The sequence below is a fragment of the Pseudopodoces humilis genome, chromosome 17 (genome assembly GCF_049639895.1).
Source record: "Pseudopodoces humilis isolate 2021_Gansu_Grassland_sample_001 chromosome 17, ASM4963989v1, whole genome shotgun sequence".
In the NCBI taxonomy this organism is placed as follows: domain Eukaryota; kingdom Metazoa; phylum Chordata; class Aves; order Passeriformes; family Paridae; genus Pseudopodoces; species Pseudopodoces humilis.
This window is the reverse complement of record NC_142216.1, coordinates 1,414,550-1,433,190: the sequence shown is the minus strand read 5'-3', so window position 1 is coordinate 1,433,190 and position 18,641 is coordinate 1,414,550. Positions and strand designations below refer to the sequence as shown.

At 46.6% G+C, this 18,641-nt stretch overlaps 1 protein-coding gene across 3 annotated transcripts in view; it reads left to right on the top strand.

Annotated features, from left to right (window-relative positions):
- Positions 1 to 18,641, top strand: part of HTR4 (5-hydroxytryptamine receptor 4) — a 66,936-nt gene that overhangs the window by 14,852 nt on the left and 33,443 nt on the right. For all 3 annotated transcript variants that reach the window (XR_015774015.1, XM_088063622.1, XM_088063623.1), the window contains exon 2: positions 7,279 to 7,360. Coding sequence is in view for 2 of the 3 variants with exons in the window: in XM_088063622.1 (XP_087919748.1) it covers positions 7,335 to 7,360 (26 nt within the window). In the remaining variant the exon portion in view is untranslated. The remainder of the gene's footprint in view (positions 1 to 7,278; positions 7,361 to 18,641) is intronic.

Sequence of the window (18,641 nt, the reverse complement as noted above, 5' to 3'; positions counted from 1 at the left end):
CAGCAGCGGGTTAATCAAACACTCATTAACAACAGGTCAGGCTTTAATTAGAGAGCCTGGTGCAGTTGGCCACTTCTCCCTGAGTGCCACCAGTCAGACAGAGTCTGGGATGAGCAGGGATTCCTTTGGGAACTTCAGGCACAGTTGGAGCTGCCCAGGGATCTCTGTGCCTCCTTTTCCCAGCAATTAAGGGAATGTGGGGAGTTGGGTGAAATCTCGAACAAAAGCTCCAAACAGCTCTCCTGAGTAATTAAATCTCATCTCAAAGAGTTGAAATCCCAGTGGGTGCAAAGGAGTTTTTTTCTCTCCTGTTTCAAGAGGGGGAAAGGAAAGTTCTGCTCCTCAAGCTCAGGTTTTATTTTACACGGCTGATTTTTCCTTTCTTTGTGCTATTTTAAGAACCAAATCTCCACAATTCCATTGTCTGAACATCAAAAGTTTCTCCTTCTTGGAGAGGCAGTGAGATCCTGGCAAGAAGGAAAGCAAACACCTCGATCAGTTCGAGCTGCATTCCCGGGGTTCTGCTGGATCCTCAGGGAATGTTTTGCTGTGTTTAAAGCATGAAGGGCTGGAATCAGTGACTGGAGGTGGCAGGAAAATGCTGGATAAACGCTCATCCCTCTGCATGCAGCACTCCATCCTCACACCCTTCGCTGCCCCTGCAGTGTCCTCACATGCCAATTCATCTTTTCAGTCACAACAATTTATTATATCTATATATTATATATATATTATTTATTATATAGGTATTGTTGTTGGTTAGTGAAAATATCAAGAAGGCAAATTTATTCTCCTCTAATTCCCACTGAATTGCCAAATTCTGTTCCCCATCTTTAATTCCTGATGAATTGTATTTTTTAGGAGCTGTTTTATTTTTGTGCTGGAGAGCAGTCTTGGATTGATAGGTTTATAATTACCTAGATTATCCTCTTTATTCTTTCAAAATATTGATATTCTTTTTTGTTAACTCTGATTATCCAAGTTTGCTGGAAATCAAGACCAACCATGTGTGGATTTCCTTACTGAGGTCTTTAAAACTATTTTTAATGACAAAGATACCATTATCTGGACTTGCTAATCTTGAAGTGACCAGCATTAGTAAATGCTGTTTAATCTGTGGGGAACATCACCACTTAATAGGGTCCCCAAAACAAAATCACAGAATCCTTCAGGTTGGAAAAGACTTTCAAAATCACTGAGTGCAACTTTTGAAGTATTTATTGGCTCTGTGTCTTTTCTTAAATCAACTTAATCATCATCAACTTAAATATTTTCCACCTGATCAGCCTCATTTTATTTTTTTTTGTAGCAATATGTTCAAAATCAAGCTCTTCTGCAGATTTGTCTGCCACTCGTATTGCTTTCTGACAATTCCTAAACTTTTACCAGAATTCCACAGCCCCCAGCTTCTCCTTTTTCTGTATTTTTGGACAGATTTTTCTTCTGTATTTTAGCACATCTGTGACCTCTGTCCCCAGCCTGCCCACGGGGTTTGAGGTGCTGCAGACCTGGTGCTTCTCACTCTCTTCCATTTCCATCCCTCCTTCTGTTTTCAGCTCTGTTCAAACCAGATTTTGCCTACTGAAATCCCAGCTGGGGTAACCCAGCACGACCCAGGTGATTTTTTAGAGTAATTTGAGCACAGAAGGACACCCAGGGCAGGAGATTCTCCTGTTCCTGCTGAAATCCAGCTGCAGAACCATAAACTGGCTCTTGGCACTGGGCATCAAAGCAGGAGCTGATTTCCTGCTGGTGTTTCTCAGCCTCCAAACCCAGCTTATGGCAGCAATAAAAATAAACCAGAGGCATTTAATCCTGACCCAATAAAGCTGTGGTTGTGCCCCAGCTCCAGATGGGGAGCGGAACGAGCCCAGCACACAACAACCTGGGCAGGAGCTGGAGGCAGAGGGAAGGACAGGTTGTGTTGGTGCCATTCCTGCTGTGCTCTGGATAAATCCACCCCACAGGGAGGAATTATTTCCATTTTTCTCCTCCTGGGCCTGGGTGATGCAGTGCTGCCCAGGGGGGTTGGCAGGCAGGACAGGGACCCGAGGGAGGGACAGAAATGGGTGACAAAGGCTGGTTTGTGCAGCTGGAAAAACGAGGGGTTCGTGTACTGTGGTCACTTGGAGTGACTCCAGGCAATCCCTGGGATGTTCCAGCCCTGCCCAGGAGGGAGATGGTTCTGTTGTCACCTGGCAGAGCTCAGAGCAGCCCAGCAGCGTCTCAGGGATGTCCATGGGAATCCATGGATCATCTCCTGCTCGCTTTGGAGCTTTTCAAACGCACCAGAGCAGCGGAGGCTCGGTGAAAGGGAGGACCCTGGGCAGACTCGGGGTGTGTGCAGAGCATCCCAAAGCTCCTCCAGCAGGCTGGCAGTGACCAGAGCATCACCCCCATGGCAAAGCTGAGGGATTCCCATATTTCCCAGCGTTTCTAGTCCGCATGGCTGCGTAAACAAATGATTTATTTGACACAGAAAGCACAGCTGGTGCCTCTCTGGGGCAGCAGTTCCCACACCCTGCTGCTGGTGTGAGGAGAAGAAAAGATGGGAGGTGTTTTTAGGAAAGGAAAAGTAAGCTCTGAGGAAGTTTGATGACATGTGAGCAAAGAGGGAGCATGGCACCCCTGCACAGATCAAACAGGGGTGGTGAGAAAGGACTCACCCACCCCTCTTGCCCTCAGCCGTTAATTGACATCTCTTTTTCTGGATTTCTGCTCTTCTGAGAGAGCCGGGCTCTCCCGTGGGATGAGCTCTGGGCTGAGCTTTGCTCGCTTTGGACAGCAGAGCAGCAATTGCTGGAGGTGAGAGCAGCGAGCTGTGAAAGCTCCTAAGGCCCCTGTGACAGCAATAACCCCACAGGTTATTACACAGCTTTTACAGCTGCTCTCTCCCCTCACACCAGCACAGCAAAGAGCTGCTGGAGATGTCTCTGCTTTGGAGCAAAGTCAGCCTTGAGTGAGGCACGGGAGCGCTGCTGCTGCTGCTGCTGGAAATGTTGGATGCAGGGGAAAGGCAGGCACAGCTGCCCCCTGTGGCCTCTCCTGGGGCTATTTTGGTACTCAAGGATGAAATTTCAACTTGAACAGTGACAGAATCACCTGATGTGAGGCTGAGGAGGCACAGAGGGCACGGCTGGGAGCTGGGCAGGCACCAAGAAAAGGCTGCAGGCACGGCAGGAGCGGCTGCCACTGCCACCCCGGTGCCACCTGTGACTGGCACCCCTTGGGAGCACCAGCCCCTCTGCTCAGTGCCTGTGCTTTGGCTGGGAAAGCCAAAAGAGATTTTCCTTAGAGTTCAAACAGCTTTTGAAATATAAAGACATTTCTTCTGTGTCCTCTTTTTCAAGCTAGACTCCATTTGATTTTTCGGGATGTGTCATGTCTCTCTTTTAATTTCTCTGTTTAAGCAAACCCCTCCATTTTAACCTGCTGGAATGATGCTGGATTAAATATATATATATATATATATATATAAATTTAAATTAGTTAATTAAAATTAATAAATTTTAATTTAAAAAAATAATTAATTTAAAAATCAGCCCAGCAATCTGTCTCTGCTGACAACTGAGGGACTCCTTATCAGTTTCTCTATCCTTTGTCCTTCATGGGGAGAGAAGAGACAGCAGCGACAGGGAAGGGAAGAGGGGCTGTGGGAAGGGGCAATGCCTTTGGCAGAAATGGGTGGAAATAAAGCCATTTTATCTGGGAATGAACAAGATGAATCACTTTGATATTTCCTGTTCCTCAAGTGTTGTCATGGGCAGGATATTCTCTTACAACACTTGGACTGCTCTGCAGTGATGAGCAAGAAAGTGTCTTTGGATTGAGGTGACTCTCACTTCAAAAATATCAGTTTAATGTGGGTTGGGAAGATCTGGTCCAGTTAACCTCTGCTAACAACTTCTTTTACTCTGGTAGTGCTGGAGCTATGAGGAAAATCACCACCCCAAATGTGAAATGTGTAGGGAATTGAGCAACAGCTCTTTTTTTATTCAATCCCAGCTTCAGTTTAGCAGATGTTCTCTGCAGAAGGTGAGAAGCCTCTGGAAATCACGGATTTAGATGGTAGTAGCAGTCTTTATTTATGTTAGAGTGATTCTGCTGGCCTCAATCAGGAATCACACACTGGATGGGAGCTCAGTGATTCCCTGCACTTCCAAGAACTGAGGTGGGGAGCACAGCAATTTCCAGGGGAGGGTTGAACAGTTTCTAAACACCTTTTGCTCTGTGTTACCCCACAAAAAATGTGAAAACTGCACTGAAATCAATCATCATCAGTGCACCCCACACTGTGCTCTAGAAAGCTGGTAAAGGATCATTAAAAAGGGGATTTTTTTACCTTAGACTTACAAAGAGAAGAACAAAGTCACTCAGTGATAAGTCCAGTTCTTCAGTGAGAGCACGAGACATGCAGAAACTGAATTTAGTTTATTTTTACATCCCCCTCCCTGCTCTGTGGTGCAGCAGAGCATGTCACAAATGGGTAATTCTGATCAGAGTTATCTACAAAGGCATTGGCAGAAGGGGTTTTTATAGGCTGTTGTAAAACTGTGGCTTAAGAAAGTTCAGTGGCAAGGTTAACTCTGTTCCTTACTACAGGGAGGAAAAATACAAAGGAAAAGAGAGTTAAAATTGCTCTAGAATGATTTACAAATGATTTCCACAGTGACCAGAGACCCTCCCATTGAGATGTGAGGTTCAGAGCAGACCCCTTTGCTCCCTAAACTCCTGATGGAGCTGAGGTGCAGCTGGCTCCAGTCTGAGTCTCACGTGGATGAGTTTGTGTCTAATGGAGTTGGATCCATGGATTTCATCAGAATTTACTCAGCAGCCCAGGGTCTGTGATGAATACAGGGCCTCAGCCCAGGGAGATCTCTTATCTCAGGTAAGGAATCTTGTTGCGTTTACTGAAGTGTTTGGCTCCAAGTCAGATGGGAAAGGTTTGTGTGTGTGAGATTCCTCACTTGCTTTGCTCCTTGGTAAATGAGTCTTGGAAAAGCTGCCCCTGCTATTCATGTGTTAATTGTGGCATCAATGTTCCATGCTCTGCCACGTGCTCACATCACCCTTCTGCTGGGAGGGTTTCCTGGAGGAATTCCTGCCTCTGGAGCCTGTTCCAGCCTCTTGCTGCTTTGGTTATCATGGTTTGGAATCCATCCCTCCCAGAGCAGAAGGGACAGTGTGGATCTGTCTGTAGGGAAAATGGGTTTTGCAGAATGCTCAGTCCACCTGGGACGTGCATCATTTGGGGTGGCACAAGTGGTGGAGCAGCTTCAGAGCCCAGCACTGCAGGAAATGGGGGTGGGAGTTTTTCACAGTGACTCAACTCCTGTTGTCATCAGCTCAGCAGTGACAGAAAGTGGAACTTGATGGAGGCTGAGTGGGATGCAAACCAACGGGATGGAGAATGTGTCAGTGTCTCAGTGAGCTGGTGCTCACAGGGAAGGTGCTGTGGCCATTGCTGGCATCTGGGGGGACATTTCCATCTCCACTGGGCAGGGCACCGAGAGCAGGTGAGCCTGGAGACAACCCCTGCTGAAATCTTTGTTAATGTCTTAAATCAATGAGCTAAATCCATGCTTTCATCCGTGTCCTCGCTGGGTTTTCACCTTTCCCTGTGGAGATGAAGGGCAGGACAGTGTCCACCAAGGGCAGCTCCATCATTCCTGAATCCCCCAGTGCCACCAGGCTTTCCATGCTGGTTCCTGGATTGCCTTTGTTTTTTGGGGGTGTTTTTCTGTTTGTGAAGATTTTTTTTCCCCTTCTAGAAATTGTTTTTTTTGGGGTTGGTTTGGGGGTTCTTTTTTTACTCTTATATAGAAAGTTTCAGTTATTGTAGAAGTCTCCATCATAGCAAGATGGTGCAGATATTACATAACCTCACTAGAATTACACTAAACCTAAACTCACTAAAACCACACAAAAATTACATTTTTTCCCAGAAGAACAAAGGAAGAAAGATGCCCCCTCAGTGGAATTTTGACATACAAAATCACTGAAAAGTTTCCCATCCATTTTGCAGGAGAAATCAGAATTAATTTTATGCTGATATCTCAAAGAGCAAAACCGTACCAGGTTTTTTGTCCTATAGAAGAACTCCAGAGCAGAAGCACAGGAGAGTGGAATTTTGGGTTTTTCCTCCAAATTCAAGTTGGAGGGCAGGTCTTAGGAACACAGAGGTGAATCTCCACACCTCTCACCCTTTCCTTTGCAAAACACAACAGGAATTTTTCCAGAGCACCCAAAGAATCACCAGCTGAAGGTTTAAACTGCAAACAGGGCTCAGCCAAACTCTGCCTTTTTAGAAAAAAAAAAAAAAAATCCTTTTGACTCCAGCAAATCTTCCTTGCAAAATGATGTCTCATATCTACACCCTGAATTACTCCTCGTGGCAAAGACTGAGCCAGGTCTGGAGAGTGGGGGGCTCATTTGCATTGCAAACCTGGCATCGGTGTCTGGGAAGGCTGAGGAGGTTTTATTCTGATTTTCCTTTGAAGCCAAGTATCCACAATGGCATTATTTGCATCTGGGTTGGCATTAACAGAGCTGTGGTGGTGGCTTTATCCCTGACTCCCTAGAGACAACACAAGGGGTAATCAACAGCCTCAAGTGCTCCGAAACTGAGCCTATTTTTTTCCACTGGATTAGCAGCAGCAAATGCACAAGCACATTATTAAGATGGTACATTCATTTCTTTGGAGTCAGGATGGAATTTTGATAGAGTTAAAAACCCCATTAATATTTACATCACTTAGTGGTGCTGGAAGTAAGTACATTTATTTTAACTCAAGCTGCAAAGCATTTAGTTCTTTGTAATTACAGCACTGCTATTAAGTATTCATAAGGCTGCACAATAGAGTGTCACAGGAAACCTGGTTTAATTTAGTGGTAACTCAATGTTTTAGTTTTGTGTAAAAACAGAAACTAATTTACCAAGCCTTCTTGCTTGTGTTTTCCCACCTGGGCTTTGCAAACTTTCTTCAGCTTGGCTCTATTCAAACTACTTTTTGTGGCTTTGAAAGTTGGGAAGTTCCTGGGGGAGTCCTGCAGGTGTGCAGGAAATTTGGAATGGGCACACCCAGGCTGGGGGAAGAGCTGGAAAGCTGCCTGATGGAAAAAGACCTGGAAGTGCTGGTCTAAAGCAGCCAAACGTGAGCTGGTGGGTGCTCAGGTGGCCAAAACTCCGAGGGCACCTGGCTTGGATCCTCCAGTGGGGTAAATCTGCATTTATGGGAGATCCTGGAACGAATGCCTGTATTTCTGTCTCCACTGCAGGATGAGGTCTCTTCTATGGACATTGAACTCTCAGCTGCCTGTGCCTGTTGCCTGTGATGGAAGAACTTGATGTGAATGTGAGGTAGGAGGAAGGACTCTGCTCCTGCAGCCCCTGAGCTGTGGTGAGGCAGTGACCCTGCAGAGCGTCTGCCAGGCTGCAGGGTGGCATTTTCTCTTTGCCTGCAGATAAAAGTCTCTCCTCATGCAGCAGGGCCTGGTTTGAGGGCTCCTGGAGCTTCTCTGAGGACGTGGCATCACTCTGGTATTTGGATAAGTGTCAAATGTGGCCTAGACGAGTCAAGGATTCCTTTTCAGTTGAAAATGTTACGAATTTTGAAAAGGTTGCAATGTGATGTTGAGGAGACATTCCTGGAAATTTTTGACAGTTCAGTTTGGAACTTGCATTCATCACAGCCTGAGGGAGGTGGCAGACCTCATTTTCTCTAATTCCAGAGTAGAAAACTAAATGACCCGCGAGTATTTCCTATTTATATTTTATTGGATTTTTTAATTTCATGCGACTTGGCGATTGTTATTGGGTACATTTATTACAGGCAGTAGGTTAATGAGATCCTGTCAAGTGGTTTAAAATGAAAACCTCAAATTGGTTACAGCAATCCAGAGAGGCCAAACTCTGCCTCTCTTGGGCTCTTACCAGTCACAATCGTGCCGTGCCTTTGAAAGAGTTTGAAAACCTTCCTGGGCTTTGGGTGAGACCCCCATCATCTCCTGCAGAGCATTCCCAGTTGCCAGGAATGCTTCTGTTGGTGTGACAGCCCCTTCTTATGTCATGGCAATTAAATCTCACTCTCTTAGCTTTTTGGAGCACAGGTGACTCTTATCTACACCAGCTCTGCATGGCATTTTTGCCTTATTTTCCCTCTCCTTTTCCCTCTGCCCCTTTTCCCTACTTGTTTTTCTCACCTTTTTCCTACCCCTTTTTTCCCCTGCCTCCTTTTGTTCCCTGTCCCCTTTTCCCGCCTTTCCCTTACGTGGGCTTTCCCGCCTTTTTTTCCCGCCCTTTCACCACTTTCTCCCCGCCCACTTTTTTCCCGCCTTTTTTTCCTGCCCTTTTCCCCCCCATTTTTCCCTACCTTTTTCCCTCCACCCCCTTTTCTTCCACTTCTTTCCCTCCCTTTTTTCCCCCCCACCTTTTTTTCCCCTCACCTTTCTTTTTCTTCTGTCCACCCATTGCTCCCAGCTGGGAAATGGCGCTGGACTGAGAATCTGAGCTTTGCTCAAAGCCAGCCCCTGATTTTCCTGGGCTGATATTTCCCTTGGAAAATCTCCTTAATTCTCCACAGGGGAAGATGTGTGCTAAAGTGTTTACAAACAATTCCATAGGTGAGGGCAGGGCTGTTAATTAATGGCTTTGAAATGGCTCTTAATGACCCCACCAGCCTCAGGAGCAAGGTTGTTACAGAGGACAGACAAGTTTGACTCCTGAACTTTAGGGAATAGATAAAAGGATCAGCACAAAGTGTATTGCAGAACCAACGGGAGTTTAGGATAAAACGAATTTTGAGAAACCCCTCAGGGTATTCCCCAGTGGACTCTCTCTTTTTATTTAAATAAGATTGCAGGACTCCTCTGTCTCCTTTATGGACACTGGTTTTTCACAGTGGGGTTTCCCACACATGCGAGATATTGATCCCACACTTGTGCTCCAGGCAGATTTTGGGATATTGTCCTGAGTACTTCACACTCCATAAAGGGTTTTTGCTTCCTCAGGTGTGGGGGACAGGTTGTTACAGTCTGGATAAACAGGTGGGAAAAAAGAACAAAACCCACCTTTAGTGCAGTTAAACAGCTTTTATAAAACCCTTTTAATTGTAGCTGCTGGTGAAGGCAGATTTCCCTTTGCTAAATCAACCGCGGAAAAACAATGTGTTATTTCAGTTTGCCACAGCAGTAATTGCTCTTTATTTTTAAGCAGAGCCCCTAAACCAGCTGAATTTTAGATTGATGTTAAGTGCTTCCAAACTTGGCTTTATCAGCTTTAGTTTTCTCCTTTTGTTGCTGAAGGTGTTTTTGTGGCTTGAAAAGTGCAGAGCCCTCCAGCAGCTCTGTGTGTGGCTCATTAATCTTATCTTGACTTTGAGGAATGAGCAGCAAGGTGAGGAAAAAAGGAATCAAATCGGTTGGATTGGTTGTGGTTGTTTTGAAGCAAAGGAAAAATCCCATTTTTTAACCCAAAGTGCTGCTACAGAGGCACGGGAAACGCTGGTCCTGACAAACCTGACAAGGACCTCTCCTTGGGAAGGAATTGTGTGTTTGGTGAGTCCCAGATCCTGGGGTTTGCTGTGCTCCTGTTCCCTGTGGGCACCAGAACTGGGGGTGTTGGTGACTCTGGTTCCTGGTGCTGTGCACGGGCAGGAGGAGGCAGGGAATGTCCTGAGTCTCCTCTCCTCATCCAAAGCTGGGAGAAACAGGAGTGAGTCACGGAGAGAGGGACCCAAAGAGCCATCCCTGGAGCTCCAGGGATGTCCTAGGAGAGGAGCTGGACTGTGCCCTCATCCCCCCTTGCTCAGGACTCTGCCAGCCACTCGTGAGGAGGACAAGAGCTGGGCTGAGTGGTTGGAACCAAACAGGCACCAAAATGACCCAAAGTGTAGGAGATGGCAGGAGTTTGGGAAGAGTTGGTGTGCTCCGAGTGCCCTGGCAGTGGGGATTCATGGAAAGCAAACAACTTAGGAGCCTCCAGCAGGCTGCAATAGAGGTGTTTATTCTTGTGTACACAAGCTCTTTTCAAAACCTCCCCAGGTCCTACACTTGGAGTCATTAAATCATTGTTTACCTCAAGTCCTTTGATCACATTTCTGTTTAGGTGAGAAATAACAGGCTATAAAATGTCATTTAACAGGCCACAATCAGCCTGGAGCTCTCTTCCTCATTCCCTTTCCAAGGGAAGATCAACTCTAATCCTTCTGTAATATCAGCAGCATCCATCCAGAAAGGGATTTGCTCTTGCATTTCTGCACAGATAAATGAACCGATTGAGAAGATTTTCTGCCAAACTCTGTCTTCTTCACATGGTCCCCCAGGCTGGGGAAGGGGCTGGAGCAGCTGAGGGAGTTGGAAAGGGGTTCAGCCTGGAGAAAAGGAGCTCAGGGGGCCCTTGTGGCTCTGCACAAGTCCCTGGCAGGAGGGGACAGCCGGGGGGGTCGGGCTCTGCTCCCAGGGAACAGGGACAGGAGGAGAGGGAACGGCCTCAGGCTGGGCCAGGGGAGGCTCAGGGTGGACAGCAGCAGGAATTTCCCCATGGAAAGGGGGATCAGGCACTGGAACTGCCCCGGGAGGGTTGGATCCCATCCCTGGAGGTGTCCCAGGAAGGACACTCAGAGCTCTGGGCTGGGGACAAGGTGGGCATCATCTTGGACTTGATGGCCTGGGAAGGCTTTTCCAACCTCAGTGATTCCATGAAATGTTGTAAGGAGCCAGTTGCAAGAGGCTGTGGGGTTTGGCAGGTTTTTCCTCCCCGTGGCTGGAGGTGCTGAGGTGGTTGGGCACAGCAGGAACACTTTGGGAGGAATCCACAAACTGGGAGCACTCAAACACCTGGGGCGCTTCTGAATCTGCAGCCACAGAGTTCACAGAGCATTCCCCACCTGCCAACACCAGGGCAAAGCAGGAGGGCGCAGGGAGGCAAGGAATGATTAACAGGTTCACTTTTACATTTTGTGCTTCCAGCCAAAAATTTCCAGTAGCCAGAAAAACCTTGGGAGAAAAGTTCTCTTTCCTAAATGCTCCCTCCAGCCCAGCCACTGCTCCATGGGGGAGTCATCAGCCTGGGTATTTTTCATATTGTTCAACTCTTTTCTCAGTTTCTAGGGAAACACTTTAAAGCACTATATTTATGGGAACATCTTTCCAAACACCTCCGCCAACACTTAATTAATGGAGTTTTTAAGCCTGGCTCCAGGTTCTGCAAATTAATAGTGTGCTCTGCGATGGCAGCTGTGGAGCAGGGCAGGCACACAGGCTCTGTAAATAAAGCTGGAGGTGCAGAGGGGCAGCTCCTGTGTCTGTGCTCAGCCCCACCGGGAGGTCAGGCCAGCACACACCTCTGTGAGGTTTCATTTGCTCTCATTAGAGCAATCTCTGCACATGAAACTTCCCTGGGCTGAAAGCTGGGCCATGAAAATGAACTTTTTGATGTCTTGCGTTTTTAGCACCGATGTCTCTGCACAGAGGGGCAGTAAGTGGAGATCTGGAAAAGGCTGTGGAAGGATGTGAAAACCACCCTAAAAACCAGGATATCCTGGGGCAGGGCTGGCTCCAGGGCTTGGCAAAAATGGGCTGGACCTTATTGGCAGCTTTTGCCCAGGACAGCTGCAGTGACGGGCTTTCCACAACACCTTCCTTGACTTTCCAGGGCTGGCCCTCAGCACCAGGCTGGAAAAATTCCCTTTGTCCCCACGTTTGCATTGCCCTCTTCCCCAGGAGTGGATATTTCCAGGAATCAGAGACTTGTGCAGATGAGCAAGTCCCTGCTTTTAGCCACAATTAAACACAATTAACAAACACACCCAGAGCTTCCCAGGCTGGAGAAATGTGCTGGTTCTGACTGCTGGGTGGCATCTGGCTTCCATCTGAGCTGAGAGCTTGCACTTCCCATCCTCAAAACACCTTGACCTCCTCTCTTGTTTATCTGAAGTGAGAAATGTGATGAGGGCTTTGTGGAGAGTATTCAGAACATGCACTTAGCTGGGGATGTAGAAGGAGGTTTAAATAAAACAAGGAATTTAAGTACTCTGCTCTTGAATCAAGGACATTCCGTGTCCTTGCCTAGAGAGGACACCTGTCTGGAGCCTCCACAGAGTGAGGGCCATAAAAATGAGCTGGCCAACCTCAGGGGCTGGAAGGTTTCTGGCTGCCACCACTGGAATTATCTTTACCAAACTTTGGTTTTCATAGTAAAGCTCAAAATTACCTGGGAACTGCTTTTGTGTGGCTTGGAGGGGGGGTGTCAAAATGTATTCTAGAAATCAATGTTTTATGTCTGTGCCAAGTCTTCCATTAGCAGAGGTAACTGCAAGGAACTTTTTCGTTCCTCTGGAGGCTTGAAACTGGGAAACTCTCCAGGAAATATTAGAAGTTAGACAGCCAATAGCTGTATTTGTGTAAACAGGCAGTGGGAGAAGGGCACAGCCTGGATATTTTAATACCCAGCCTGATGCCAAGACCTTTCCAAGGGTCTTGACTAAATGCCTCTCATTTAACAATATTTTCCTGACTAAGATACTGTTTGAAAAAGCAGAGCAGGAACTTCATGGTTGCTGATTTGAACATCTTGCAAGTCCCAGGTTTTGGGCAAAGATGGGAAGAAAGGTTTGAGAAAGAGAAGTCAGAATGAGAATGCTGAGAATGACTAAGAACTGCCTGAGGGGGTTTTGATTAAGAGGTAACAAATTTCTGGGCACAGGCAAGTGCTTATTTTGGGGGAATTTTTACAGGAAAAGTTATAATAAGACAGGGCATTAAATGCTTTGAGCCCAGAGGCAGCAGCACAACTCCTGAAGAGTTCTGAGCCCTGTGCACCCCAGTTCTGCTCCTGGTATTGCAGGAGGCAATAATTCTCAATTTCTCAATTCTGTGAGAAATCTGGGCACTCAGAGTATGTTTGGTATGGGCCTAAACCTTTATTTTCCCACTCTGTGTCATGGACCTGCATCCAGTCCCTCCCTGTTTCTAAAGTGAGCTAAAGCTCGAGTTGCATATGTGTGTGATATCTCTGTGAGGTAAAATTATTCTATACAGTAGCCAAATTACAAACATTCTTGTGCAGAAGTACACCCTGGACTCTGCTTTCAGCACTTGGAGAATATGGAAGGGAAATTAAAGGCAATTATTGAGAATATTGGAAATGAGGTGCTTTATTCCCCCAGCTCCCCTGAGCACAGCTCCGTGGGGTTTGTTGTTGAACATTCAGCCGTGTGTGCGACAGGAGAGAGGCAAGAGCCACCTAGGAAATAGGCAGATAATCACATTATGATTATGGAATACACACCAAAAGTCAGGATTGGTCTCCTGCTTCTTTCATCATCCTCTGCTCACTTTAAACTGCTGTGTTTGGTGGAGGCCGTGGACTCGCTTTGGAGGAGCAATTCTAATTAGGAACTGATCAAGAGATTCTGATGAAAAGCATGTTTGATCTTTGGTTTTATTCAGCATTTACAAAGCAGAAATGATTGTTACAACGTCTCTGCTGCTCTGTGTAGTGTGTCTAAATCCCTGCCTAAATCAGAGGTTTGGGTTTTTTCATTGTTGCGGAGCGTTTGGTGATTCCATTAAGATCCTCTGCACAGAATCCCAGCTCTCCCAGCAGAGCTGCTCCATCCCTCTGAGCATCCTGGTGCTTCCTCTGGGCTCTCTGCAGCAGCTCCACATCCTCATTCTGCTGCATATCCCAAAGTGTTGAGTTGGTGTGAAAACAAAAGGGGAGCGTTCAGCACGTGAAGGGGACAGCTGGCTTCAAGTTTGAAGGCTTGCAAATATCTAATAAGGAAAAAAGACTAATCCAAGGTGCTGCAGAGCCCAGGTGGATGTGTCAGACTTGGGTGGCACAAGGGCTCTCCTGTGGAACTTGTTAGAGGATGCAAAACAAAGTATTTTGCAGCAGCTGCCTTTGCTCCGTGTAAATACTGAGATCTTAATCTCACGCTGATTTCAGAAGTTAATTTTAGCTTATATTTTAGGTGACAGTCTAATGGGTTTTGAGGATGGTGCTCACATACATCAGCCCTGCAGCGCTATCTGCTCGTGTGTGGGTGTAAATTATGTAACTCTTGATCTGCTGCCTGGCAAAGAGCAGAGCCAGGGCTGTGTCCCGTCCTGCAGGAGCAGACAGAGGTGTCTGGGCCACTTCATTCCCTGCAAGGAGAGCCCCCAGGGCTCAGGCAGAGCCCAGAGCTCGCCAGGGCTGGCTTTATTTCCTCCCTCATTCCCCAAGTGCAAACTCTCTGTCTCAGACCACGATAAAGCATCTCCTTGTCCTGGATGAGCTTTCAGCCCCGATTTCCACTGAGCCAAGGCCCGAGGTTCTGCTGCTGCTGGCTGAGGAGGCTGCAGGAGCACAGAGAGCTCACAGATTCCTGGGTTTGGCACCGTGTGAGAGCCTGGCCCTGCTCCCTCCAGCCCTGGGCACCAAAATGGAAAAAAAAAATCTCTCTAAAGCTTGGGAGAGCCTCCCAAGAGGGACACGGGGATGGGAAGGGTCTGGAGGGGCCATGAAGGAGCAGCTGAGGGCGCTGGGATTGTTCAGCTGGAGGAGGCCAAGGGGGGATTTTTCAGGGTTTGCAGCTCCTGGGACAGGGACAGCAGCCAGGGAAGGGCTGGAGCTGGGCCAGGGGAGGTTTGGCTTGGATTTTGGGAAAGGTTCTTCCCCCAGAGGGTGCTGGCACTGCCCAGGCTCCCCAGGGAATGGTCCCGGCCCCGAGGCTGCCAGAGCTCCAGGAGAGCTTGGACAGCGCTCCAGGGATGGAGCTGGGATTGTTTGGGGTCTGTGCAGGGCCAGGAGCTGCCCTGGATGATCCTGTGGGTCCCATCCAGCTCAGGAGATTCCAAGATTCAGCCACAGGGCCTGGAGTCTCCCGAGGTCCCCCCGTGTCTGGCAGCTCCAGCAGGTCCCCGTTCCCAAACCCCAGCACTCAGGGATTGACGGTGCCAGCCCACACACGGCAATTTTGAAAACATTTAAATAGCCTGTCTTCTTTGCTTCATCTTGACACAATTGGTTTTAATCAGTGTTATCAGCTGCTTCAAACACTTCTCTGAAGCTGCAGCTCTCAGCCTCCGGGAGATTCACGGAGCAGAGGTGCAGGGCTGGTGATGGTATCAGGAATTTTGTTTCAAACCAGCAGAAAAGGAGAAAAACCTCATCCCTTCCCTCACACCCCACCACCACAATTGATTTTATTTATTTATTTTTTTTCCCCCAAAAAACACTCAAATAAATGAATCACATGACCAAGTTATTTTGATACGTGGAATGCTGTTTATTCCCGGCTTTTCAATACTTTAATTAATTTCAATCTGTTTCTAAAGCAGAAGTGAAGGATGTAATTGACTGGAATCAGCTCGGAGTTATCCTGCCATCTGCACGGGCTGAAGTGAAGCAGTGTAGCATTTAAAGGCATTAAAGGAAATTAAATGCTTCTGGATTAATGCTGACTTCTGATTAATATTTTAGAAAAGGATATGGTAACAGCTGGAAAGGCAGAGATCAAATCATCACTTCCCTATTGTCATGTTTCTGTACTGAGACGCATTATCACGTTTACTCATAAAATAGCTTATCTTGATTTTTAGCTGCTTAAGACCTAACGATTCTTTTTATGCCCAGGACTAATCAGGGAAACAGGAGAGAGGAGAGGCCAATGACAGCTTATTTGTGGTTATGAGATGTGGAGTTACAGAGGGAAAAGCCCTGGCTGGAAACAAATCAACTCTTCCCTGTATTCCCCACAACCGAGGGCACGGTTAAACCAATAAAACTCTTTCCTAGGCTCCCACTATTCTGAGCTTTTCATCTCCTCAAGCGAGGTTTGTGCACATCCCTTGTTGGGGAATGTTCCCTGCGGTGCCTGGGGATGCTCTGGGTTCCCTGGGGAGGCAGAGTTATCCCTTCCAGTCCAGAATGGGCCATCCTTGTACCAGCTCTGCTCCTCTGCCCCCCAAGGCTGGAATTATTTCTCTCTCCTCTCTGCGCTCTCAGCACGGAGCTGTTGGCAGGGATTTTCCCCTCTGTGCTGCTGTGATGTGGAATGAGAACCAGGGAATGTGCGTGCTCTGACCCCCATGACTGATCTGTGCTCTTTAACTGCCACATAAAATATGCAAAAGCACTCGAGTTCATTTAGAAAAGTTGGGGTGTTTACAGGAAAGTGAAAATTGAGCTTGAAAAAGTAATTACCCTTCTTTTTACTTTCACGTTAATGACTGTGTAGAAGAGCTTTTTAAATATGTCCATATGTGGGTTTTAAGCATTCATTCCCCATCAGTATTTCACCTTTTTCCTTAAGTGATTTCTATATTCCTGCTAACCAGCAATCATTTTGCCTGAATCTCATTTCCTCATAATAGCAAACCCATCAATCTCTGCTTTATTAAAGAGGGGAGCAAGCTTGGAAGCCAGAGCACTCCGATTTGATAAAAGATGTTATGCAAACCATTGATTTTAATTTACAGCAATATCCACTTCTTCCATTATTAACAACTTGGAATTACTAAAACTGAATAATTAACATGTATTCCTGCTTGATGATGGATTATTCCAAAGGCAGGAGCAGCCCAGATGAAATCCCTCCTGCACCCCAGTGAGGTTTAATGTTCCCCAGGGGAGCAGTGCAAAATGGCACGAGAGAAACACTCCCAAAACTGATTTCAGAGCAAAAGTTCCTCTCACAACTGTGCCAGGGGCAGTTCCTGCCCTGCTGGGCTCTGCTTAGAGCTTGGTTGGTGACCACTTCTGTCCAGGGCAGGGCTGTCTGTGATGCACAGGGTGGGAAATGTGGATTTGAAACTCCTGAAGGTGAAAAAAAATCAAACCCAGGTGATATCTGGAGAGATCTGGTTCAGGGCTGCGCTCCTTTGGTGTTTCCAGAGCTTCTTTGAACAAGTAAAACTCAAAATCTCCATGTGCCAGAAGTTTCTGATCTTTTTTAGCTTTTCTCCAAATTGGGAGAACTCTGTGGGATAAAGTGTAAAAAGCTTGGGATGTCATTTAGTAAATAAAAAGTGACCCCAGAGTCAGTCAAGGTAAAACAGAATAACAGTTCCATTTTTCAATTACCTGAGCAACCTCACAGCATTAATCCTGGGTGTCCAACACCAGCTCTGTGGGATGAGGAGAAATTTCCCTGCTGAATTAGTGTTGAGTGATGCTTTTAATGCCAGTTTTTCTCCAGCCAAACTTGATAAGAAGTAAAACCCCCGTTCTCACCTGTGTAATGTAAAGTCACACAAGCAGGTGAAGGTTTGGGATGCACTTTATTCAGGATATATCATTAGAAATAGCTTTAGAGGAAAAAGAACTCAAAATTTTGTAATAAAACCAGGTTTATAAGGAATTTATTGCATGCTGGGTGTTACCTTCCTGCTTTGCAAGCTCTGAAAAAAAAAAAGAAAAACAAAAGATTTTATTTGAAACAGCAAATTATTTGTAGAAATGCAGATTTAAAATATGGCTGACACTGTGTTTGGAGGTTTTGTGTTATTCTTCCTTTGTCTCTTCTTTCTCTTCATTAACTTAAAGAAATTATTGATCTCAGAGTAGGGGGAAATTGGACACATGGAAAAAAAAAAATTCCCTTTCCCTAACTCTGGAAAAATTACTAAGTAAAAAAAGAAAAAGAAAGCCAGACTATTTTGTGTTTTGTAGCACAGAGTGAAGGGAAGAGAGGAAAAGGCAAAACATTATGTAGATTTCAAAATTCAAGATGTAAAATGCTTGTCTTGAGGAAAGCTTGAACCCATTAGTCCTTGTCACATCACATCAGGAACTGTAGTGACAGACAAAGAGCGATGGGTTCAAACTGAAAAAGGGGAAATTGAGGTTACAGGTATGAAAAAATCCTTCCCTGGGAGGGTGGGGAGGGGCTGGGATGGAATTCCCAGAGCAGCTGTGGCTGCCCCATCCCTGGGAGTGTCCAAGGCCAGGTTGGACGGGACCTGGAGCAGCCTGGGATAGTGGAAGGTGTGGAATGAGAAGAGTTTTTAAGATCCTTTCCAACCCAAACCCTTTTATGATTTTATGATACTAAAACCTTGGGAAAAAAATGGGAAAACGACAGGAAAAAAAACCCCCAACAAACAACAAAATGCTTCTGCATGGAAAATAACGTTATTTATTTGTGTGAAAAGAGAATGGGAACTCAGGAGCTCTGAGCTGGACTGTCAGGAACAGCTGAGGGCAGCTCCTAAATGGCTTCTGCGGGGTGTGGGGGCTCATCCTGCGCTGGGCAGCTGGGGGTGCTGCTGGCTGGGGTGGGAAAGGGAATGGGAATGGGAATGGGAATGGGAATGGGAATGGGAATGGGAATGGGAACGGGAACGGGAATGGGAAAGGGAATGGGAATGGGAATGGGAATGGGAAAGGGAATGGGAATGGGAATGGGAATGGGAATGGGAATGGGAATGGGAATGGGAACGGGAATGGGAATGGGAAAGGGAATGGGAACGAGAATGGGAATGGGAATGGGAATGGGAAAGGGAATGGGAATGGGAATGGGAAAGGGAATGGGAATGGGAACGAGAATGGGAATGGGAATGGGAAAGGGAATGGGAATGGGAATGGGAATGGGAAAGGGAATGGGAATGGGAACGGGAATGGGAACGGGAATGGGAATGGGAATGGGAAAGGG